General features: G+C 35.7%; 1 protein-coding gene across 3 annotated transcripts in view; it reads right to left on the bottom strand.

Moving 5' to 3' along the window:
- Nucleotides 1-18,009, bottom strand: part of MTMR4 (myotubularin related protein 4) — a 64,938-nt gene that overhangs the window by 10,449 nt on the left and 36,480 nt on the right. For all 3 annotated transcript variants that reach the window (XM_039346273.1, XM_039346274.1, XM_039346275.1), the window contains 8 exons: nt 15,218-15,334; nt 13,797-13,879; nt 4,818-4,984; nt 4,530-4,626; nt 2,579-2,692; nt 1,337-1,533; nt 648-776; nt 98-209 (listed from right to left, as the gene is read on the bottom strand). In XM_039346273.1, coding sequence (XP_039202207.1) covers nt 98-209; nt 648-776; nt 1,337-1,533; nt 2,579-2,692; nt 4,530-4,626; nt 4,818-4,984; nt 13,797-13,879; nt 15,218-15,334 — 1,016 coding nt within the window. The remainder of the gene's footprint in view (nt 1-97; nt 210-647; nt 777-1,336; nt 1,534-2,578; nt 2,693-4,529; nt 4,627-4,817; nt 4,985-13,796; nt 13,880-15,217; nt 15,335-18,009) is intronic.

Genomic DNA, 18,009 nt, shown 5'->3' with positions numbered 1-18,009 from the left:
CAGTTCTGGCAGAAAGAAAATCTGTGTTTCATAGTCCCACAGATAATGAAATTCCATAAAGAATGTAGCTGTTTAACAAATCCTACTTGGAACTTACTTGCTAGGATCTGGCATCTGACTGCAGACTGCCCTCAAGTACTGGAAGCTATTACGGATGGAATGAATGTTAGCCATACCCATAAACACCACTTCACAGTTAGGATAATATTCTGGAAAATGTCAAACAGAAGGAGAAAATTAATTGGAAAGTTAAATCAAACCTATCTATCACATAAAATATCTTCAACCATAATCCTATTCAATGGGAATAGTTCACACTGACCCATCCATAAAGAACCATCACCATGATTGTGATATGTGTATTGGAAAGGATATCTTGTCATTTTAATTCCATACAGACTTAATAACTTCATTGTTTCAAGTGACTTGTAGCTTCCAATACATCTTTTTATAATTCAATGGCTTCACTTTAGTCAAATCAGCCTCCTAACGCTCATATAAACTCAAGAGGTTGGGATGGAAGTAAAAGTAGAACCTTGATGGGGAAGATGCTCAAAATATGTTTTGCTTGCTTATGCACCCTTTGTAAGTAGGCTGCAACAATGAATAGATTGCCTAAGAAAGCCAGAAGAACATCATGCTTGTACCTTCACATTCACAGCCGCCTCCTTTGGCTCTATTAGCAACTGCTGCAGTGTAGGATCGAGCATCCAAAATCAGCAATTTCTGAGGTGTTGCTGAATTCTCTACATTTGAACATGCAGTCAGTGATGAATCTGCAAAAGGTCAAACAGGAATTTCTCATGTCTTAAACAGATGTACAGTTTGACCAACAATACAGAATTCAGAATGCTGAGATCAACTGAGGTCGCAAAAGCTGGTTACAACAGACATTGCCATTTACACAAAAAGTACAATCTTTCATAATTTGCTCTTTTGGAGTTTCACTGGCTCACTGAAAAAAAAAAGGCTTTTCCAAAAAAGCACTTGGAATGTTCAATTTCTTAAGCACTGTTCTAATAACCATAGGGATTAATTATTTCGAATGCAATATAAAAGAATGGTTGTGGTTCCAGGTTTATTATTTCTTTTACTTTTGTTTTTACTATTGTTGGTTTTTATATTGTTTTATACTGTTTCATTGTCTGTAAGCCACCCAGCTATATAAATGCTTTAAACAAACATATATCAACTGCGTAATTTTATCCAGATTGTAGGCGTTACAAATGAGATTATATTCAATATTGCCATGAAAAAGTCACCAAATTCTGTCAAAGGCAAGATAGCATTTATGCAGCAATGGAAATTAGAAAAGAAATAGAATCAGCTTACTTACCAAATCCGGCATCGCAGGCCTCATTTCCATCACTAAGCCCAGACTGTGGGGACCCCCCAGCCAGTCTCTGTCCAGGGTTCAAGGCACAGGCTTTGGCAATGGAAGTTACTAGATATTCATCATCTGCATTGCGCCAGCCCCACCAACTTATCTCAGGTTGACTGCAGCGTGCAATCACTGCCCCATTGCGCAAATGTCTAAAAAAGGAATCGAGTCCTATTAATCCTAGAATGCAAAGGGTTTCAACAAGTCCCAGTTTGACTGAAAAACCAAATACTCCTTTCAGTGGAGAAGCACCAAGTATATGTATGTAATAACAGATTAGGCAGATGAGGGGTCCTTGGTGCTCTCTGAGATTGGTTGTTTTCTTGCAGACATTTCATTACCCAAATTAAGGAGTAATGAAACATCTGCAAGAAAACAACCAAGCTCAGAGAGCACCAATTACTCCTCATTTCAACCCTGAGCTACAAATATTCTTCTTTTTTAAATTAAGGAGAGGTGAAATTTTGACTGGTGAATCAAATTAAGACAAGGAAAAATTCCTGACCCTCAGATCTGCTTAAATGTAGCTCCTATCATCATCATATCATCATCATTATAATACACCCAGAAGACACAAATTGAACTAGGAGATTTCAGATGCAACAGTAGATGCAATTAGCAAGTATGAATTTTTGGGGGGATAATGAAGGGAAAAGAAAGAAACAGTGATTTGAAGATATACATACAATAAGGATATGATTAGCTTCCAAATGTGCATTAGAAATTTGAAACTATATAATATGAGATAGCTGTTATATTCAAGATAAGATAATACTTTCTTAGTAGTATAGGAAGAAGGAGTATTAGGTATGTTTGCCACCTTTGGTTATCTATAAAAATAATAAAGATGGGTGAATGAATGAATGAATGGAAAATCTCTGAGATAGGTAGGCAGGCACTAAATTGTGCTTTACTGAATGTATTATCTGATACATTCTCATTTCAATCTCCATGATCTATCCTAAAATGATACTATTGTTTCAATAATGGAATCATTTAATGGAATAGTGTCAATAATGGAATCTTAAAGAAGAACTTAGATACTACATCTTTTAACAAAAATTAGAAGGAAGAATATCTGAATATTAAAAAAATACTCTAGCAACAAACTTTCAGTTGATACATAAGTCTTTGTTTCTACCCCTCAAACCACAAAACCCTTTTATATGGCCTTCTTATAAGATGTGAGTTTTGTACCTGTACACAACCACTGGAATTCTCTTCCAAGATCTAAAAGAAGCTACATTCTCCAGTTCTTTGTCAGTGATCCAAACAGGAACCAAAAGTTTCTGTGGGTAGCTGGTACATAACCTACAGAGGAAAATTCAAAGTAATGATCAAAAATTGACTATTGGACAGGGGAGCAGGAATAAAAAAAACAAGATCAAATTCCAAATCTTTAACCCACCAAATCATATGTATAACTAATTAATAAGTCTGATATTTTCAAGGTCTTTTTACTTTACATAAATAGGTAAGATGAGAGATGATTTTAGTTCATCTATAATAGTATTTCTCAACCCTGGCAATTTTAAGATGAGTGGACTTCAACTCCCAGAATTCCCCAGCCAACCATCTTCAACACTGATCTATAATCATACAAAACAGCAAATATGAACCTGTACTAATATTCATAGAAATCACAAATCTAATGTTCTTTTGGATGGACATATGAAACATCAAAATTCCAAATAGATTACTTATATCAGATTCATACTATATGTGACATTATGACTGAAAACTGTTAGAATCCCCTTAAACATAATAATGATAAGAGCAACAGCAATTTTAATTTAACTCAAGGCACCAAATAGAATGGCAAGCAACAATAATGGTCTCCTTTTGGACATGCAATGTGATAAGGGCTTGGGAATAAAAAGAAGTTCTTGGGATACATTTGTGAGGTAGGAAAAGGCCACCGTAATAACAAATAAAAACTATTTTATTATCATAAGGTAGATATTTTAATATTATATTAGCTTGAACTGCTTTCCTGCCTGAGCAATGGATTCAACTAGAACAGGGCTTTTCAACCAGTGGTACGGGTACCACCTGTGATACATTAGCATCTGGCAGGTGGTACGCGACCATCCTAGAAAATTAGTGGGGGAGGGGAATTGAGCTGAACCGGTAGCAGCACCGCACAAGCCTGAGCAAGAGATGGCTGGAGCTGCAGGGCTGTCAGGGCTCAGCGGAAGCACCAAGATCAATGCTGCTTTCCAGCTGATCGGTGCTTCTTCGGGGCTGTCAGCGCTCAGTGGAAGCGCCAGGATCAGCACCAGGCTCCAGCTGGAGCTCGGCGCTGATCCTGGCGCTTCCGCTGAACCCAGAAGAAGCGCCGATCAGCTGGAATGTTGCAGCATCTACAGGGTCTTGTGATTTATATTCAGATGCTTGGCAACTGATTCATATTTATGATGGTCACAGCGTCCCAGGGTCATGTAAAGTGACCAAAACCTGCTGCAACCCACCCAGCAGATGGGGGGAATAAAAACCAAACATCCCCCACCCCACCCCCACTGCCAATCCTCAACAGAAATGTTCACAACAATGAAAACCTCGGACAGGAGGAAGAGCGCCGCTGGATGGGCAGGTAGGTGTCTTGCTCGGCTGTGGCTTGGGGAGCTTTTTTCAGTGCCATTGTAACTTCTATGAGTCACTAAGCGAACTTTTGTAAGTCGAGGACTACTTGTACTTTATCACTTTTTTCATTTATTTTTTTTGGTCATCAAGTTTTTGACACCTTGCTAGGTGACTGGTGGTACTCGGATGTTGCCATATCCTAAAAGTGGTACAATGGGTGAAAAGGTTGAAAAGCCCTGGACTAGAAGACCTCCAAGGTTTCTATTCTATTCTATTCTATTCTATTCTATTCTATTCTATTCTATTCTATTCTATTCTATTCTATTCTATTCTATTCCATTCCATTCCATATTCTATACTATTTTATTCTATATTCTATTCTATATTCTATTCTATTCTATATTCTATACTATTCTATTCTATATTCTATTCTACATGTGGCCTAGCTATAACATTATACCGTGATATCCTAGCTATGTTAATTTAGAAGACAGAGGATTTAATGCTGTTGATATTTCCCCTCCCTCCCTTCTTTTGCAGTTATCTGGTAAATTTAAAGGCTCACTTGTAGCTGTTGTTGATGTCAGAAACCCTCCACACATTCTGCAAGTCAAAGCCCATTCGAGCTAGTTCCATTTCAAACCGATATTTCACATGGTCTCCTGCAAAACAAAGAGTAGTTAATAATAATCAACAATAATCAATTCTGTCAGAAATTATGACAAAGTACTCAATACATCTCCTTATCAGACAAGGAATTAATAGAATTGGTTGCATAAGTCACCCTGAACAAAAGCTTTCAAGAGGCTTGGATCTGTAGATGCTTACCCTGATGTAATTCATAACAACTTACCTGGGCGGCAAAGGTGGGCATGCTGATCCTCCTCATCCGCACAAACTCCTAAGCACCAGGCATGGTAAGCAAATGCAAACAGGTCTTCCAGTTTGGTGGGGCGTGCAATGGCTCGGCTCAGCCTTTTCAACCATTCCTGGCATTGCTTAAAAGTAGAGAAATGGCACCTACAAAAACAGAAGTACATGTGTATATATTCGGTGCCCGGGAAAGATGGTCTGACAAGGGAATTTCAGCAAAACTCCTGAAGGGAAAGGGAAGGGAAAACAACCTATTGCAAAATGAAAATGCTAGAGACATCCTGACACAAAGTGCAGTGCAGTGCTACTTAAATCACTTTAAAAACTTAGCAACAATCACTAACAAAAAAAAGACTTTAAATTAGATTGGCAATTTTTATTGAAAGTAGTAGAGGAAATGAATTTTGGGGATAAATTTTTGTATGCTCTTAAGGCTATCTATCAACAACAATCTGCACAAATTATAATTAATGGGGGATTAACAGAAGCATTTAAAATTGTAAAGGGTACAAGACAGGGATGTCCTTTATCCCCATTGTTATTTGTTTTAACAATGGAGATTTTACTTATTAAAATTTGTGAGTCACCTAGAATAAAGGGAATAAAAATAAATAAGATTGATTATAGGTTGAGAGCTTTTGCTGATGATTTGGTTGTGACACTATCTCAACCGACAGACTCGGTTAGGGATTTGGTAAAAATTTTAACTCAGTATGGGAAGGTTTCTGGTTTCAAGGTAAATAATAATAAGACTAAAATATTATCAAAAAATAATATTTTTTGAAATAGTGAGAAAGGTTAAATATTTAGGAGTATATATTACAGCTTCTAATGTTAAATTGTATAAAAATAATTATGAGACATTATGGGCAAAAGTGCACAAGGACTTAAATGACTGGAAAAAACTACAGTTATCTTTGTTGGGGAGAATTTCAGCAGTTAAAATGAATATATTTCCAAAGTTTCTTTTCTTGTTTCAAATGATACCTATTTTGAAGAAAGACGCTAATTTGGAGGAATGGCAGAAGGGGATTAATAAGTTCATTTGGGCAGGGAAAAAGCCAAGAGTTAAATTTAAGATTATGCAAGATATATGGGAAAGAGGAGGACTTAAGGCGCCTAATTTAAAATTGTACTATGATGCGGTGGCTTTAACCTTGATTAGTGATTGGCTCAACTTAACAAATAAAAATATCCTTTCTCTTGAGGGATGGGGTTTATTATATGGATGGCACGCTTATTTAATTTATGATAAAAAACTTGATCAGGTTTTTAAAACCCATATTTTGAGAAGTGCCTTGCTGCGTGTCTGGAAGAAGTATTACTATAGGTTAAATTATAAAATTCCAATTTGGGGGATTCCTGAACACGTGATAGAGGGAGTATCTAGGGAAGTGAATTTGGATAAGATTTCTTATAAAGAATTACTTAGTTTGGTTGGGCAAGATTGGCAATTAAAGTCTCTGATTGAGTTGAGGCAAGAATATATTGTATACTCTTGGTTTCATTATAATCAATTGTTAGTGAGGTGGAGTTTAGATCAAAAGGTTGGTATCACTTTAGAGGATGTGAATTTGGTACAACAGATTAAAGATCAAAGTCGAGCTCATATAAAGAGAATTTATAATGTTTTAATAGAATTGGATTCTGAAATGGAGTTAGTTAAAGATTGTATGGTTAAATGGGCTCAAAATATTCAAGAGCCGATTTTATTAGATACATGGGAGACAATTTGGGTTAGAATTGTAAAATTTACTCAAGCGCAAAATTTAAGAGAAAATTTTTATAAAATGTTTTATAGATGGCATTTGGATCCCCAAAAGTTGTCCCGCATGTATCCGAATTTACAGCCCAAATGTTGGAGATGTGGAAGTTCAGATGCAACCTATTTTCACATTTGGTGGACTTGTAGAGATATAAAAGCTTTTTGGATTAAGATCTGGTGGAATATTCAAAAGATTTTTTTTTATTAAAAATTTTTTATTTTTTAAAACATACAATCATTTATAAAAATACAATAAAATTTTAAAGTAGACCCCCCCTTACCCTCCCTCCCACCCCCAACCCCCCTCCCTTCACTTCCCAGAGCAGAATACAGGGTTAATAATAAGAAAAAAAATAATAATAATTAAGAAAAAAGAAAAAAAGAAAAAAAAAGAGAAGAAAAAAAATAAATATCATAATTAACCTTTAATTCTATAGCCTATAAAACAATTCTCTATAATATTTAATATTCACTCATAAAATAAATGAAACTTTTTAATTCCATACTTTTTCTGAATATAATCTATCCACCTTCCCCATACAGTAATATATCTTTCTTGTGTATGATCCTTTAAATAAGCAGAAATTTTTGCCATTTCTGCAAAAGTAGATACTTTAAATATCCATTCTTCTAAAGTAGGCAAGGAATCTTTCTTCCAATATAAACCTACTAGTAACCTTGCTGCAGTTAATAAATTCAACATCAAAGTAGTTTCTTTTTCATTTAAGTCAACAAAAATACCCAGTAAAAATAGTTGAGGAGTAAACTTTATCTTCCTTCTAAAAATCTTTTGAATGTTCCACCAAATCATAATCCAAAAAGCCTTTACTTTTTTACAATTCCACCAAATATGAAAGTATGTCGCATCATTATTGCCACATCTCCAACATTTGGGCTGTATATTGGAATACATACAAGATAATTTTTTAGGATCTAAATGCCATCTATAAAACATTTTATAAAAATTTTCTCTCAAATTTTGAGCTTGTGTAAATTTAACATTTCTTATCCAAATTGTCTCCCATAAATCCAATGAGATCGGCTCCTGTATATTCTGAGCCCATTTAATCATACAGTCTTTAACCAATTCTGTTTCCGAATCTAACTCTAATAAAACATTGTATATTCTTTTTATATGAGCCGGACTTTGGTTTTTAATCTGAATAACCAATTGTCTATCTTCTAGTGTTATTCCCTCTTTCTTGTCTACAGTCCATCTATCCATTATTTGTAAATATTGAAACCATGACTGTAGAATATTTTGCTGCCTTAATACATCTAGGGATTTCAAATGCCAATTCGAACCAGAGCAGATTAACAATTCTTTATACGAGATTTTGTCAAAATTTGTCCCCTTAGAAGTTCCCTCAATTGCATGCCTGGGAATCCCCCAGATAGGTATTTTATAATTTAATCTATAATAATACTTCTTCCAAACACGAAGTAAGGCATTCCTCAAAATATGTGATTTAAAAGTCCGATCAACTTTCTTATTAAAAATTAAATATGCATGCCAACCATATATTAAATCCCAACCTTCCAAAAAAGAATATCCATATTTGTTAAATTAAGCCAATCACTTAACCAAGTTAGGGCGGCTGCATCATAATATAATTTCAAATTAGGTGCCTTAAGTCCCCCTCTTTCTCGAGCATCCTGTAATATCTTAAATTTAACCCTTGGTTTCTTCCCGGCCCATATAAAATTATTGATACCCTTTTGCCATTCCTCCAAATTTGCCTCTTTTTTAAGAATAGGTATCATCTGAAACAAAAAAAGAAACTTTGGTAGAACATTCATTTTTACAGCTGAAATTCTCCCCAACAATGACAATTGCAATTTTTTCCAATCTCTTAAATCCTTTTGGACTTTTGCCCATAGTGGTTCATAATTGTTCTTATACAATTTTCCATTTGAAGCAGTTAGATATACTCCCAAATATTTAACCTTTTTTACCATCTGAAAACCTGTGGCTTTAATCAAACTTTCCCTATCTTTAACTGACATATTCTTAGATAATATCTTAGTCTTATAATTATTAACTTTAAAACCAGAAACATTCCCATACTGTGTTATAAGTTCTAATAAACCATCAATCGCCTGATTCGGCTGTTCCAAAATTAAAACCAAATCATCCGCAAATGCCCGCAATTTATACTCATTCTTCCTTATCTTTACACCCTTAATTAACTTTGATTCCCAAATCTGAATCAATAAAATTTCCAATGTTAAAACAAATAACAATGGGGATAATGGACATCCTTGTCTTGTCCCTTTTTGAATATTAAAATTCTCAGTCAATCCCCCATTTACAACAATTTGTGCAGATTGCTGCTGATATATAGCTTTAAGTGCATGTAAAAAATTATCCCCAAAATTCATTTTCTCTACCAAAGAAAATAAAAATTGCCAGTCCAATTGATCAAAAGCTTTTTCAGCATCCAAAAAAATAAAAGCCACAGGAATCTGATTATTCTTATCCAAGTACTCAATTAAATTAATAATTTGTCTAACATTATGTTTCATATATCTCCCTGTTATGAATCCTGCTTGATCACTATGAATCAAGTCTTTCATAACCTGCATTAGTCTATTAGCCAAAATTTTTGTAAAGATCTTATAATCAACATTCAATAATGAAATTGGCCTATAATTCTTAGGCTCTGTAAGATCCTGATCTTCCTTCGGAATCAGTGATATAAAGGCTCTTTTCCAAGAAGGAGGAACTTGCATACCCAACAAAATACTATTAAAAAGTTCCTTTAATGGCTCTATCATTTCTTCAGATAAGATCTTATAATACCTAGAAGTCAGTCCATCTGTTCCAGGAGACTTTCCAACTTTTAACTGCTTAATAGCTAAACCAATTTCCTCCACAGTAATTAAACTATTCATCCCATTTTGTTGTTCCTCTGAAAGTCTAGGAAAATGTACTGATTGTAAATATTTATCTATATCCAAACCCCTTATGTTATCACTTGAATATAATTTTGTGTAAAAGTCCAAAAAGCTTTTTCTAATCAAATCTTGCTGAAAAACCTCAGTACCTTTATATTTTACTTTCTCTATGATTCTAGCTTTCTGTTTCTTTCGTAACTGATAAGCCAACCACCTCCCAGGCTTATTCGCATTGCAAAAAGTATTATGTCTCATATACGACAGATTGGTAGCCACCTGATCTGCCATCAACATGTTAAATTGTTCCTTAAGCATCTTTATGGATACCTTTAAATTATTATCAGTAGGGTTAAGAACCAACTCTTGTTCTTTTAATTTAATCTCTTCTTCTATTTCTCTACGTCTTTGTAACCCTTTTCCCCTAAAAACTTTATTCAACTGAATCAGGATTCCCCTCATATATGCTTTACTAGTGTCCCACACCATAGACATCAATGTTCCCTTATTCATATTTATAATAAAAAAGTCCTTTAAATGTTCTTTACACTTTTGTACGAACTCCTCCCGATTAAATAAGTTCTCATTCAGTCTCCAAGATCTTCTATTCCCATCTTCCGAATATAACTCCATCCACACAGGACTATGATCTGACAATGTTCTAGGAAAAAATTTCACCTTCCTCATTCTAGGGAGGAAGTCACTAGTAATAAAAAAAAAATCAATCCTTGAAAATGACTGGTGTCTATCAGAATAAAAAGTAAAGTCTCTGTCACTTGTATTCCTTTCTCGCCAAATATCAATAAGCTCCAGTTCTTCCTTCAAATCAAAGAAAGTCATAGGTAGTTTAGTTTGAATAAAAGTTTTAGAGGAACTTCTTTTGTCTATGGTTGGGTCTAGAACCCCATTCCAGTCACCCATCAAAATTACCGATTTATAATCCAACTGAGATATCTTGCCATGCAGCAACTTATAAAATTGTTTCTGTTGTTGATTGGGAGCATATAGTCCAACAATAAGAACCTTTCGGCCTTGTAATAATAATTCCACAAAAAGATATCTTCCTTCAGAGTCAGCCTCAATTAGTTTAGCTGAAAAAGTTTTCTTCACATAAATTACCACTCCCCCTTTTTTCCCAGGGGCTGGAGCAGTAAAATGTGAGCCCAGACGGGAATTCATCAAGAATTTAGAATCCTTTAAAGTTATATGAGTCTCCTGCAAACATATCAAATCATTATTATGTTGTTTCAAATAATGGAATATCTTTCTTCGTTTCTGTGGCACATTTAAGCCATTAACATTCCAGGTCAGGAACCTGACCATCTCCACCGGCCTGGAGCCTCTGGAGCATAGCCTGCAAATCTGCTGTCGAAGATCTTTTTGGTCTTGCCCCTCCCACAGGCTCTGTAGCAACCAAACTTTCACCACTCTTCTGCAACTGCTCTTTTTCTTTACGTTTATGGGCAGCACGTGTCATCCTTTGCTCTTTTATGTCAGAATTCTGTGCAGCTTGTTCCATAACCATCATTGATGAGGCTCCTGCCATAAGAGACTCTTACGTCATCCTTATTTGTGGAGGTGGTGACAATCTTACTTTTAAGATAGACTGATAAAAATCTCTTGCTTTGGAAACAGTAGTTAATCTATGACGTATCCCTTCATAATTTACTATTATTCCTCTTGGAATCTCCCATCTGAACTGAATTTGACGATGTTTTAGCTCATCAGACAAGAAAGTAAAATCTTTTCTGGCTCTTAAGATTTTTGGAGGTATCTCTTTTAAAATTATCACATCTTGATCAGCAATTTGAAACTTTTGTTTGTAAAAAGCCTGTATAATTTCATTACGGATAGATCTTCTGGAAAAATAAATAACCACATCTCTTGGTAGATTTCTCTGTCTAGCAACCCGTGAATTAACTCTAAAAAATTTTTCTATCTCATTCTCAATTATTTCAGGCCGCCAGCCAATATTAGGAGCAATATCTTTCACAATAAGCATCTTTAAGTCCTCCTGAGAGTTCTGTCTCAGGCCTCTGATACGCAATGCATGTTCCATTTCCCTATATTGTGAAATGATTTGTTCATCCTGTGTAATTTCTATCTTGTTCTCTACCTCCTGCATTCTAAATTCCATCCTTGATGCATTTTCAGTAATCTTTTCCATCTGGTCATCAATCCTCTCTATGTGCAGGGCTAAGCCCTGAAAGGCCAGAAGGATATGGTCTCTTACTTGTTTGTTCTTTTTCTCCAATAATTCTTCTGTATTAGCCCTCTCTGCAATTATAAGATCTTTTACCTCCTCCTTAATATCCAAGGCATGCTGTTTTAAAGCATCTTGTAAATCATTAAGAGAAATTGCAGGAGGAGGAGGAGAAGGTGGAGGTGATTTTGGTTTCTGAGATGCAGGCTGAGGCATTGGAGAAGAAATAGGAACCTTAGGGGCGGGAGGCAGACGTTTTGAAGCCATTTTCTAAAGTTCCAAGAAGAAAGATTCTTATTGGAAAAAAAAAAAGGCACAGTTCTTTTAAATATTCTTAGAAAAAAAAAATAAAGAAGAAAAAAGAAGAAAGAATAAAAATCAAATTCTTACTTCTGTGTTTAAAAAGTTAATCTGTATCCAAGTTTAACTTTGTAATGCAAATCAGACAAGAAAGATGATCGCCATTTTACTTTCCATTTTCCCTTTCTTCTAAAGGGAAAGTGAACAAAAGAAGAGGAAGAGGAAACTTGCTGAGGTTAAAGGCACCATCAAATTTGAGCATAGTCTCTCCTGGTCTGCTCCGTCTGCTTTCAAATACTCACAAGCAGCTGGAAAAAAAAAGCAGATATGGAAGCGGCAACTTGCTTCATCCCAAAAGCTTCAGAATGAAGTCTCCCTGGAACGCGGAGTTGCTCAGGCTCCGAGGGAGCTCTACCCTCCGATCCCCAAAATAACAGGAATCCAGGGGAGCTCTTACCTCTACCTGAGAGCTCTCCTCCTCCCTTTTTCTCAGGGAGGAGATTCAAGCCGTGGGACAGCTGATTGTCAAAGTCCCGCGGCTTTTACACGCACCAGGAACGGGCAGCTTTGTAAAACGCTGCCATTCGTTGTCGCTGGAACCACCGGAAGCCAAAAGATTTTTAAGAGAAAGATAAAGTTTACTTCGCAGTTATTTTTGTTGGGTATTATTGTAGATTTTGATGTTAAAGAAATCAACTTGTTGTTGAATCTTATAACAGCTGCAAGATTATTAGTGGGGCAATATTGGAAGAAGAACTCTCTGCCTACTATGGAAGAATGGATACTTAAGGTGTCTAATTTAGCAGAAATGGCAAAAATCTCCGCCTATTTAAAGGATCATTCACAAGAAAAATATATTATGGTTTGGAGAAGATGGATTGATTACATTCAAAAGAGATATGAAACTGAAAAGTATTATCTTGCATATGAGTAGACTTTAGATAATTATTAATAGTTTTAATTATATTATTATTTGAGTTTATAATTTGTTAACATTTGTTTTGAAAAGGAGTTAAAGTGTGTTATGATTTGATAGTTGGTTAATGTTAGTTAGATTATGTTTGTTTATTTGTTACCCTGTAATCAGCTCTGGGAAGTGGGGGAGGAGGGGGATGGGGTGGGAGGGGTTTATATTGTATTAAATTTGTAAAACTTTTAATAAAAAAAAGACTTTTACAATAGATGATCTATTAATCGCCATCAACTGTGGCAGAAACTGAGCCTTTGTTTATGCATATTTTCTAAGACACTTAACTGTTCACTGCTGGAAAGCAAACAGATTAAAGAATTTTACTTTATTTCATGTTGGCAGCTTCTATGTATAGAATGACAGAAACTTGGCAGCATCATGGTTCAGAGCAAGAGTAAAAAAAGATATGGTGTCCCAGTTTGTTGCTGGATTACATTTTCCACCAATAGCTATGCTCACATATGTTGTCAGAAGCTAGAAATCAAAAACATCTGCAGGCCGCATGTTATCCTTCCCTAGTTTCAGTAAATCACATTTCCTGACTCTCACCAAGCTATAAGAGCAGGATGCTCGGACTTCAAGTTAATAGTAGAATTAAAAGATATACATAACTGTACATATAATTGTATATATAATTGTATTGTATAGAAGATGAGGCTTATATACAAGTTAAGAACGATGTATTAAACTTTTGTACCATGATAGGAACTGATAGGAAAATTCATTCTGGAATGTCATGTTTGTCCATTGTTGTTTTAATTGTATTATGAATAAAATTTTTTTTAAAAAAAGCTGTAAGAGCAGGATGCTATTAGACATCCCCTACCTGACTACTTTGGAATCTTTGCAGACAATATGGAGCTGGAACATATCCCGACTCTCCACGCTTTCCATCATTCTCAAAGGCACCTAAAAACAAAAGCAAGGGATGAATGAACAGGTATGTTAACACTCAAATAAACAAAAAGCTAGCTGTCAAACATGTGTCAGTATTCTAATGGTATTATGGAAACAACAACATTAGTTGTAAGTTATAGTAGGAACAGGAATAAACTCAATTTGGCATGTAGCAGATTTTCTTAGTAATATAGGGATAGTATTGAAGAGATATCAAAGCAGTTTCTAACTCATCTTTTTCAAACAAACTTTTACGAACAATTAACCATGTCCATCAACTGCACCCTCACCTGGACTGGGAGGTCCATCACAGAGTGGATTTGCTTATATGATTCATGGACTACTGCAATGCACTGTAGATGGGCCTACCTTTGAAAACCACTCAGAAGCATAAAAATGTCAACTGCGTGGAACAGCATGCAACAGCATGGGCAATTATGGGGACATCTCATAAGACCCTTATAACACCTTTGCTCCATGGTTGACTAGTTACCGGAAGGCTTCTGGGTGCAATTCAATGTATATTATTATTTATAAAGCTCATAGCACAAGGGCTGGTTATATAAAGGACTATCTGCCTTCTGTGGCTTTGATATGGCTTGTATGATTGGGCAGAGTTGACATCCAAGTCCTATCCATTAAGCAGTGTCACCTGATGGAGGGAGGGAGGGAGGGAGGGAGGAAGGAAGGAAGGAAGGAAGGAAAGAAGGAAGGAAGATTAAAGTGTCCGATGTATGGTAAAAAAGATATAGACAATGAATATCGGAAATGCTTGAATCTCGGTGCAATTAGAAACCATATTTTATGATTGAATATGCACAGCTTACTCCTTTCAAAGCACATGACAATCTGAAGCTATAGCTTTCCCATAAACAAAGCACAGATCATGCTAAGAGTTTGCCTTCATGAAGGCAATTATTCCTTAAAGAAATAATACCCAAATTGATAAATATTCTCTTTGAAACATTTTGCAAGGTATGGTGGGTACCTCACTTGAGCCATCTGAAGCTCTCTGATCAAGAGTGGTAAAGGACAGGGCAGAAGTCCCCAACCCACAGGGCCATGCCCCACTACTAGGCCGTGGCCCATTTGCAACCAGGCTGCACAAGCAGTGGATGAGTGGTGGGCGCTTGAGAGCATGCCTGCCACTTATACAAAACCATTCCCTCCCCCCTGCCAGGCCACAAGCTGGAAAGGTTGGGGACCACTGAGACAGGGGACTCTTCAAGTTTGCTTTGTGGCTCAGTGGAAGGATAAGCTACATAATTCGTTTCAAAGGGAAAGAAAGATTAACACAGGAAAGTATAGGCTCTTCCAGAAATAACCACTTAATATATTAACAAGACTTACATTGATTACGGAGTCCTTAAACTTGATATGGAGCCGATAGTTAGAGATGGCAATGATGGCATCACTTGCATGGCCAAGATATTCCACACCCTCTCCTTGTAGCACAGTAAATGGAACCTAGAAAAGGGAAACTCACACATTAAAGTAGTTGCCCATTAACCAGACAAGGTTACAGGGAGATATAGCATACCCCCATATAACCAATGGAATGCTCTGTTCAGAAAGAGATAGATCAAACACTTGTTTTCCAGCCCAAATTTCTAGTATTAACTTTCTTCATGTGCTGCAAATACATTATCTGAAAAATCTTTTATTTCAGTTTGTTCCTACCTGAATTATAATATCATCCTCAGAAATTCTACTCCAGGTGCCCCCCAGCTCTGGTCTCTTTTCAGTGCCAAGCAATTATGCTTTATTCTCTCAGGTATTTTAACATTTTAATATTAATTTTTTTATGTGGCAAATGAAGCCTTCTACTACATTACATTTTTGAATTTTTTACTCCCACCTAGAAATGCATGTTTCAGCAGGTGGTGATCTCTGGGTAACGATATCTAGGCTCAGAAATCAGCAAGGTCAAGCCTGGTTAGTACTTGGATGGGAAACTACCAGGAAGTTTCATGACAACAGGTAGTCTTTGACTTACGACCACAACTGAGCCCAAAATTTCAAGCATGGGAAAATCAGAAGTCCAGGCAGTTCAAATGAACATAAAGATTTATTGTAAGCTTATGCTGTCTACAAGAATCTGAACTACTAATGGCCAAAGCAAATTGACAGTAGATAAGAGTCAATGGAATTCAAGATGGCTTGGACTTAGATGACTTGGGGTTACAAAGGGACTTAAGACTGATGACATGTTTGACCCCTCCCATGGGCTTAGCTGGCTCACCTCCTACATTTCCATTACTAAGCAAGATGGTTGTTAAGTGAGTTTTGCTCCATTTTATGACCTTTTTGCCACAGTTGTTAAGTGAATCATTGCAGTGAAGCTAGCAACATGGTTGTTAAATGAATCTGGCTTCCCCACTGACTTTGTCAGAAGGTTGCAAAGGGTCATGTGACCCTGGGACACTGCAACAGTCATAAATGCATTCCAGTTGCCAAGCGTCTGAATTTTGATCATGTCACAATGAGGATGCTGCAATGGTCATAAGTGTGAAAAAGTCATAAGTCACTTTTTTCAGTGCAGCTGCAACTTCGAACGATTATTAAACGAATATTTGTAAGTAGAGGACTACCTGTAAAGGCTACAGTGAGAACCTGAAAAACATCCCAGAAGGGAATGGCAAACCATTTCTCTACTTCTACCAAGACAATTACATGGTGATGTTTCTTCTGGTCCCCAGGACTAGTACTTAAGTGGAGATTGCTTTTAATTTTGGAAATTGCTTTTGCTTTAATATTTTGAACTTTAGCCTGCTCTTTTAGCTTACATTTTTTAGATTATGATTTTGAAATATTTTGTGAACTGTCTTAGGAATGCTTTTATTTTGAAGAAAGATACTGTATCCCATTTATATCACTTAAATAAGTAACATTTCAGGCCAAAAGCATTGTCACTGGTACAAGTGTACGGAGAATGACAACATCTATTTGGGAATGACTGGGACAAATAAGAAATACTATAATAAAGAAATCCACAGAGATCTATATCATGAAGAATGATACCAGCTCTACTATGTATTTATAGCATAAACGGATGCACAGCAATTAATGCAACAATAAATGCACAACAGTTAAAACTTCTGATGTATGTAGCCATCCTAAAATTAAAATTAAGAAGTAAACTACTTTTATTTTTTCTTCAGTTCTAAAATAATATCTACGGACATACTTTAAAGCGACATCAATAATTAATTGTCTGAAAGGTCTTTGTCGTTGGTCTGCACTATATTTAAGTTGAAGTAAAAATACTTTTTTCCAGCTTTAATATTAAAGGGATATCTTTCCTATTAGCTAAAAATGTTTTCTATTTGATTTTTATTGGACAAGTAGAAAATTTAACACATCCAGTGTTGAACATAGGTCAGGATATTCCCGCAAGACTGGAGTGCAATTTAGGCCATGCTGCTTCACTCTGAAAAACACAAGATGAAAACTATATATTTTAGTTTTTCAGTGTTTTGCAATAATGAAAGTGGAAACTAACTAGAGGAATTGATTATTTTAAGCTGTACCATTTTGTATGCTTTAGAAAATGATCCAATAAAAAAATCATTGGGAAAGACTGTTGGGTGATTTTCCTGAATTCTTCAAACATATTTGAGCAGAAGGACAATATGTACTAATTTACTTAAAACCCATCCAAAACAATTTAGAGAGATTATGATTCATATAGTACAATTTTAGTGCAACAGAATATCACATGGATTATCTTCATAGTTGATTCTTGATGAATTGCTGAAACAGATTAAAGGAAAATTTGTTGCAAAGATTTCCATGAGATTCACCTATTTCGAATTCCAGTTAATTTTCTAACTCAGTTATAAAAATATGTTTAATAAATCTGGATTGCATTTGCAAACATGTTTTAAAAGCCATCGTGGGAAAGTCTTTATTTTCAAGGGTGCATATAATTTTTTAATAAGAAAGTGACTTCCCTAATCAAATGCACTGTCACTAACACCTTGGCAGAATATTAGCAGAGAATGACAACATCTGCTTGGCAATGATCAGATAAGGAATAATGGATATATTACAAAAACAGCAAATTCTAACACCACTATCACCATCCAACAGGATTTCAGCTCTACTGTCTACCGGTAATGCAAAGAGATACCAATTGGACC

This window comes from Crotalus tigris, unplaced genomic scaffold (genome assembly GCF_016545835.1).
Source record: "Crotalus tigris isolate CLP2741 ecotype Arizona unplaced genomic scaffold, ASM1654583v1 scf7180000017987.690289119674:8195010, whole genome shotgun sequence".
In the NCBI taxonomy this organism is placed as follows: Eukaryota; Metazoa; Chordata; class Lepidosauria; order Squamata; family Viperidae; genus Crotalus; species Crotalus tigris.
This window is presented reverse-complemented; position numbering and strand designations above follow the sequence as displayed.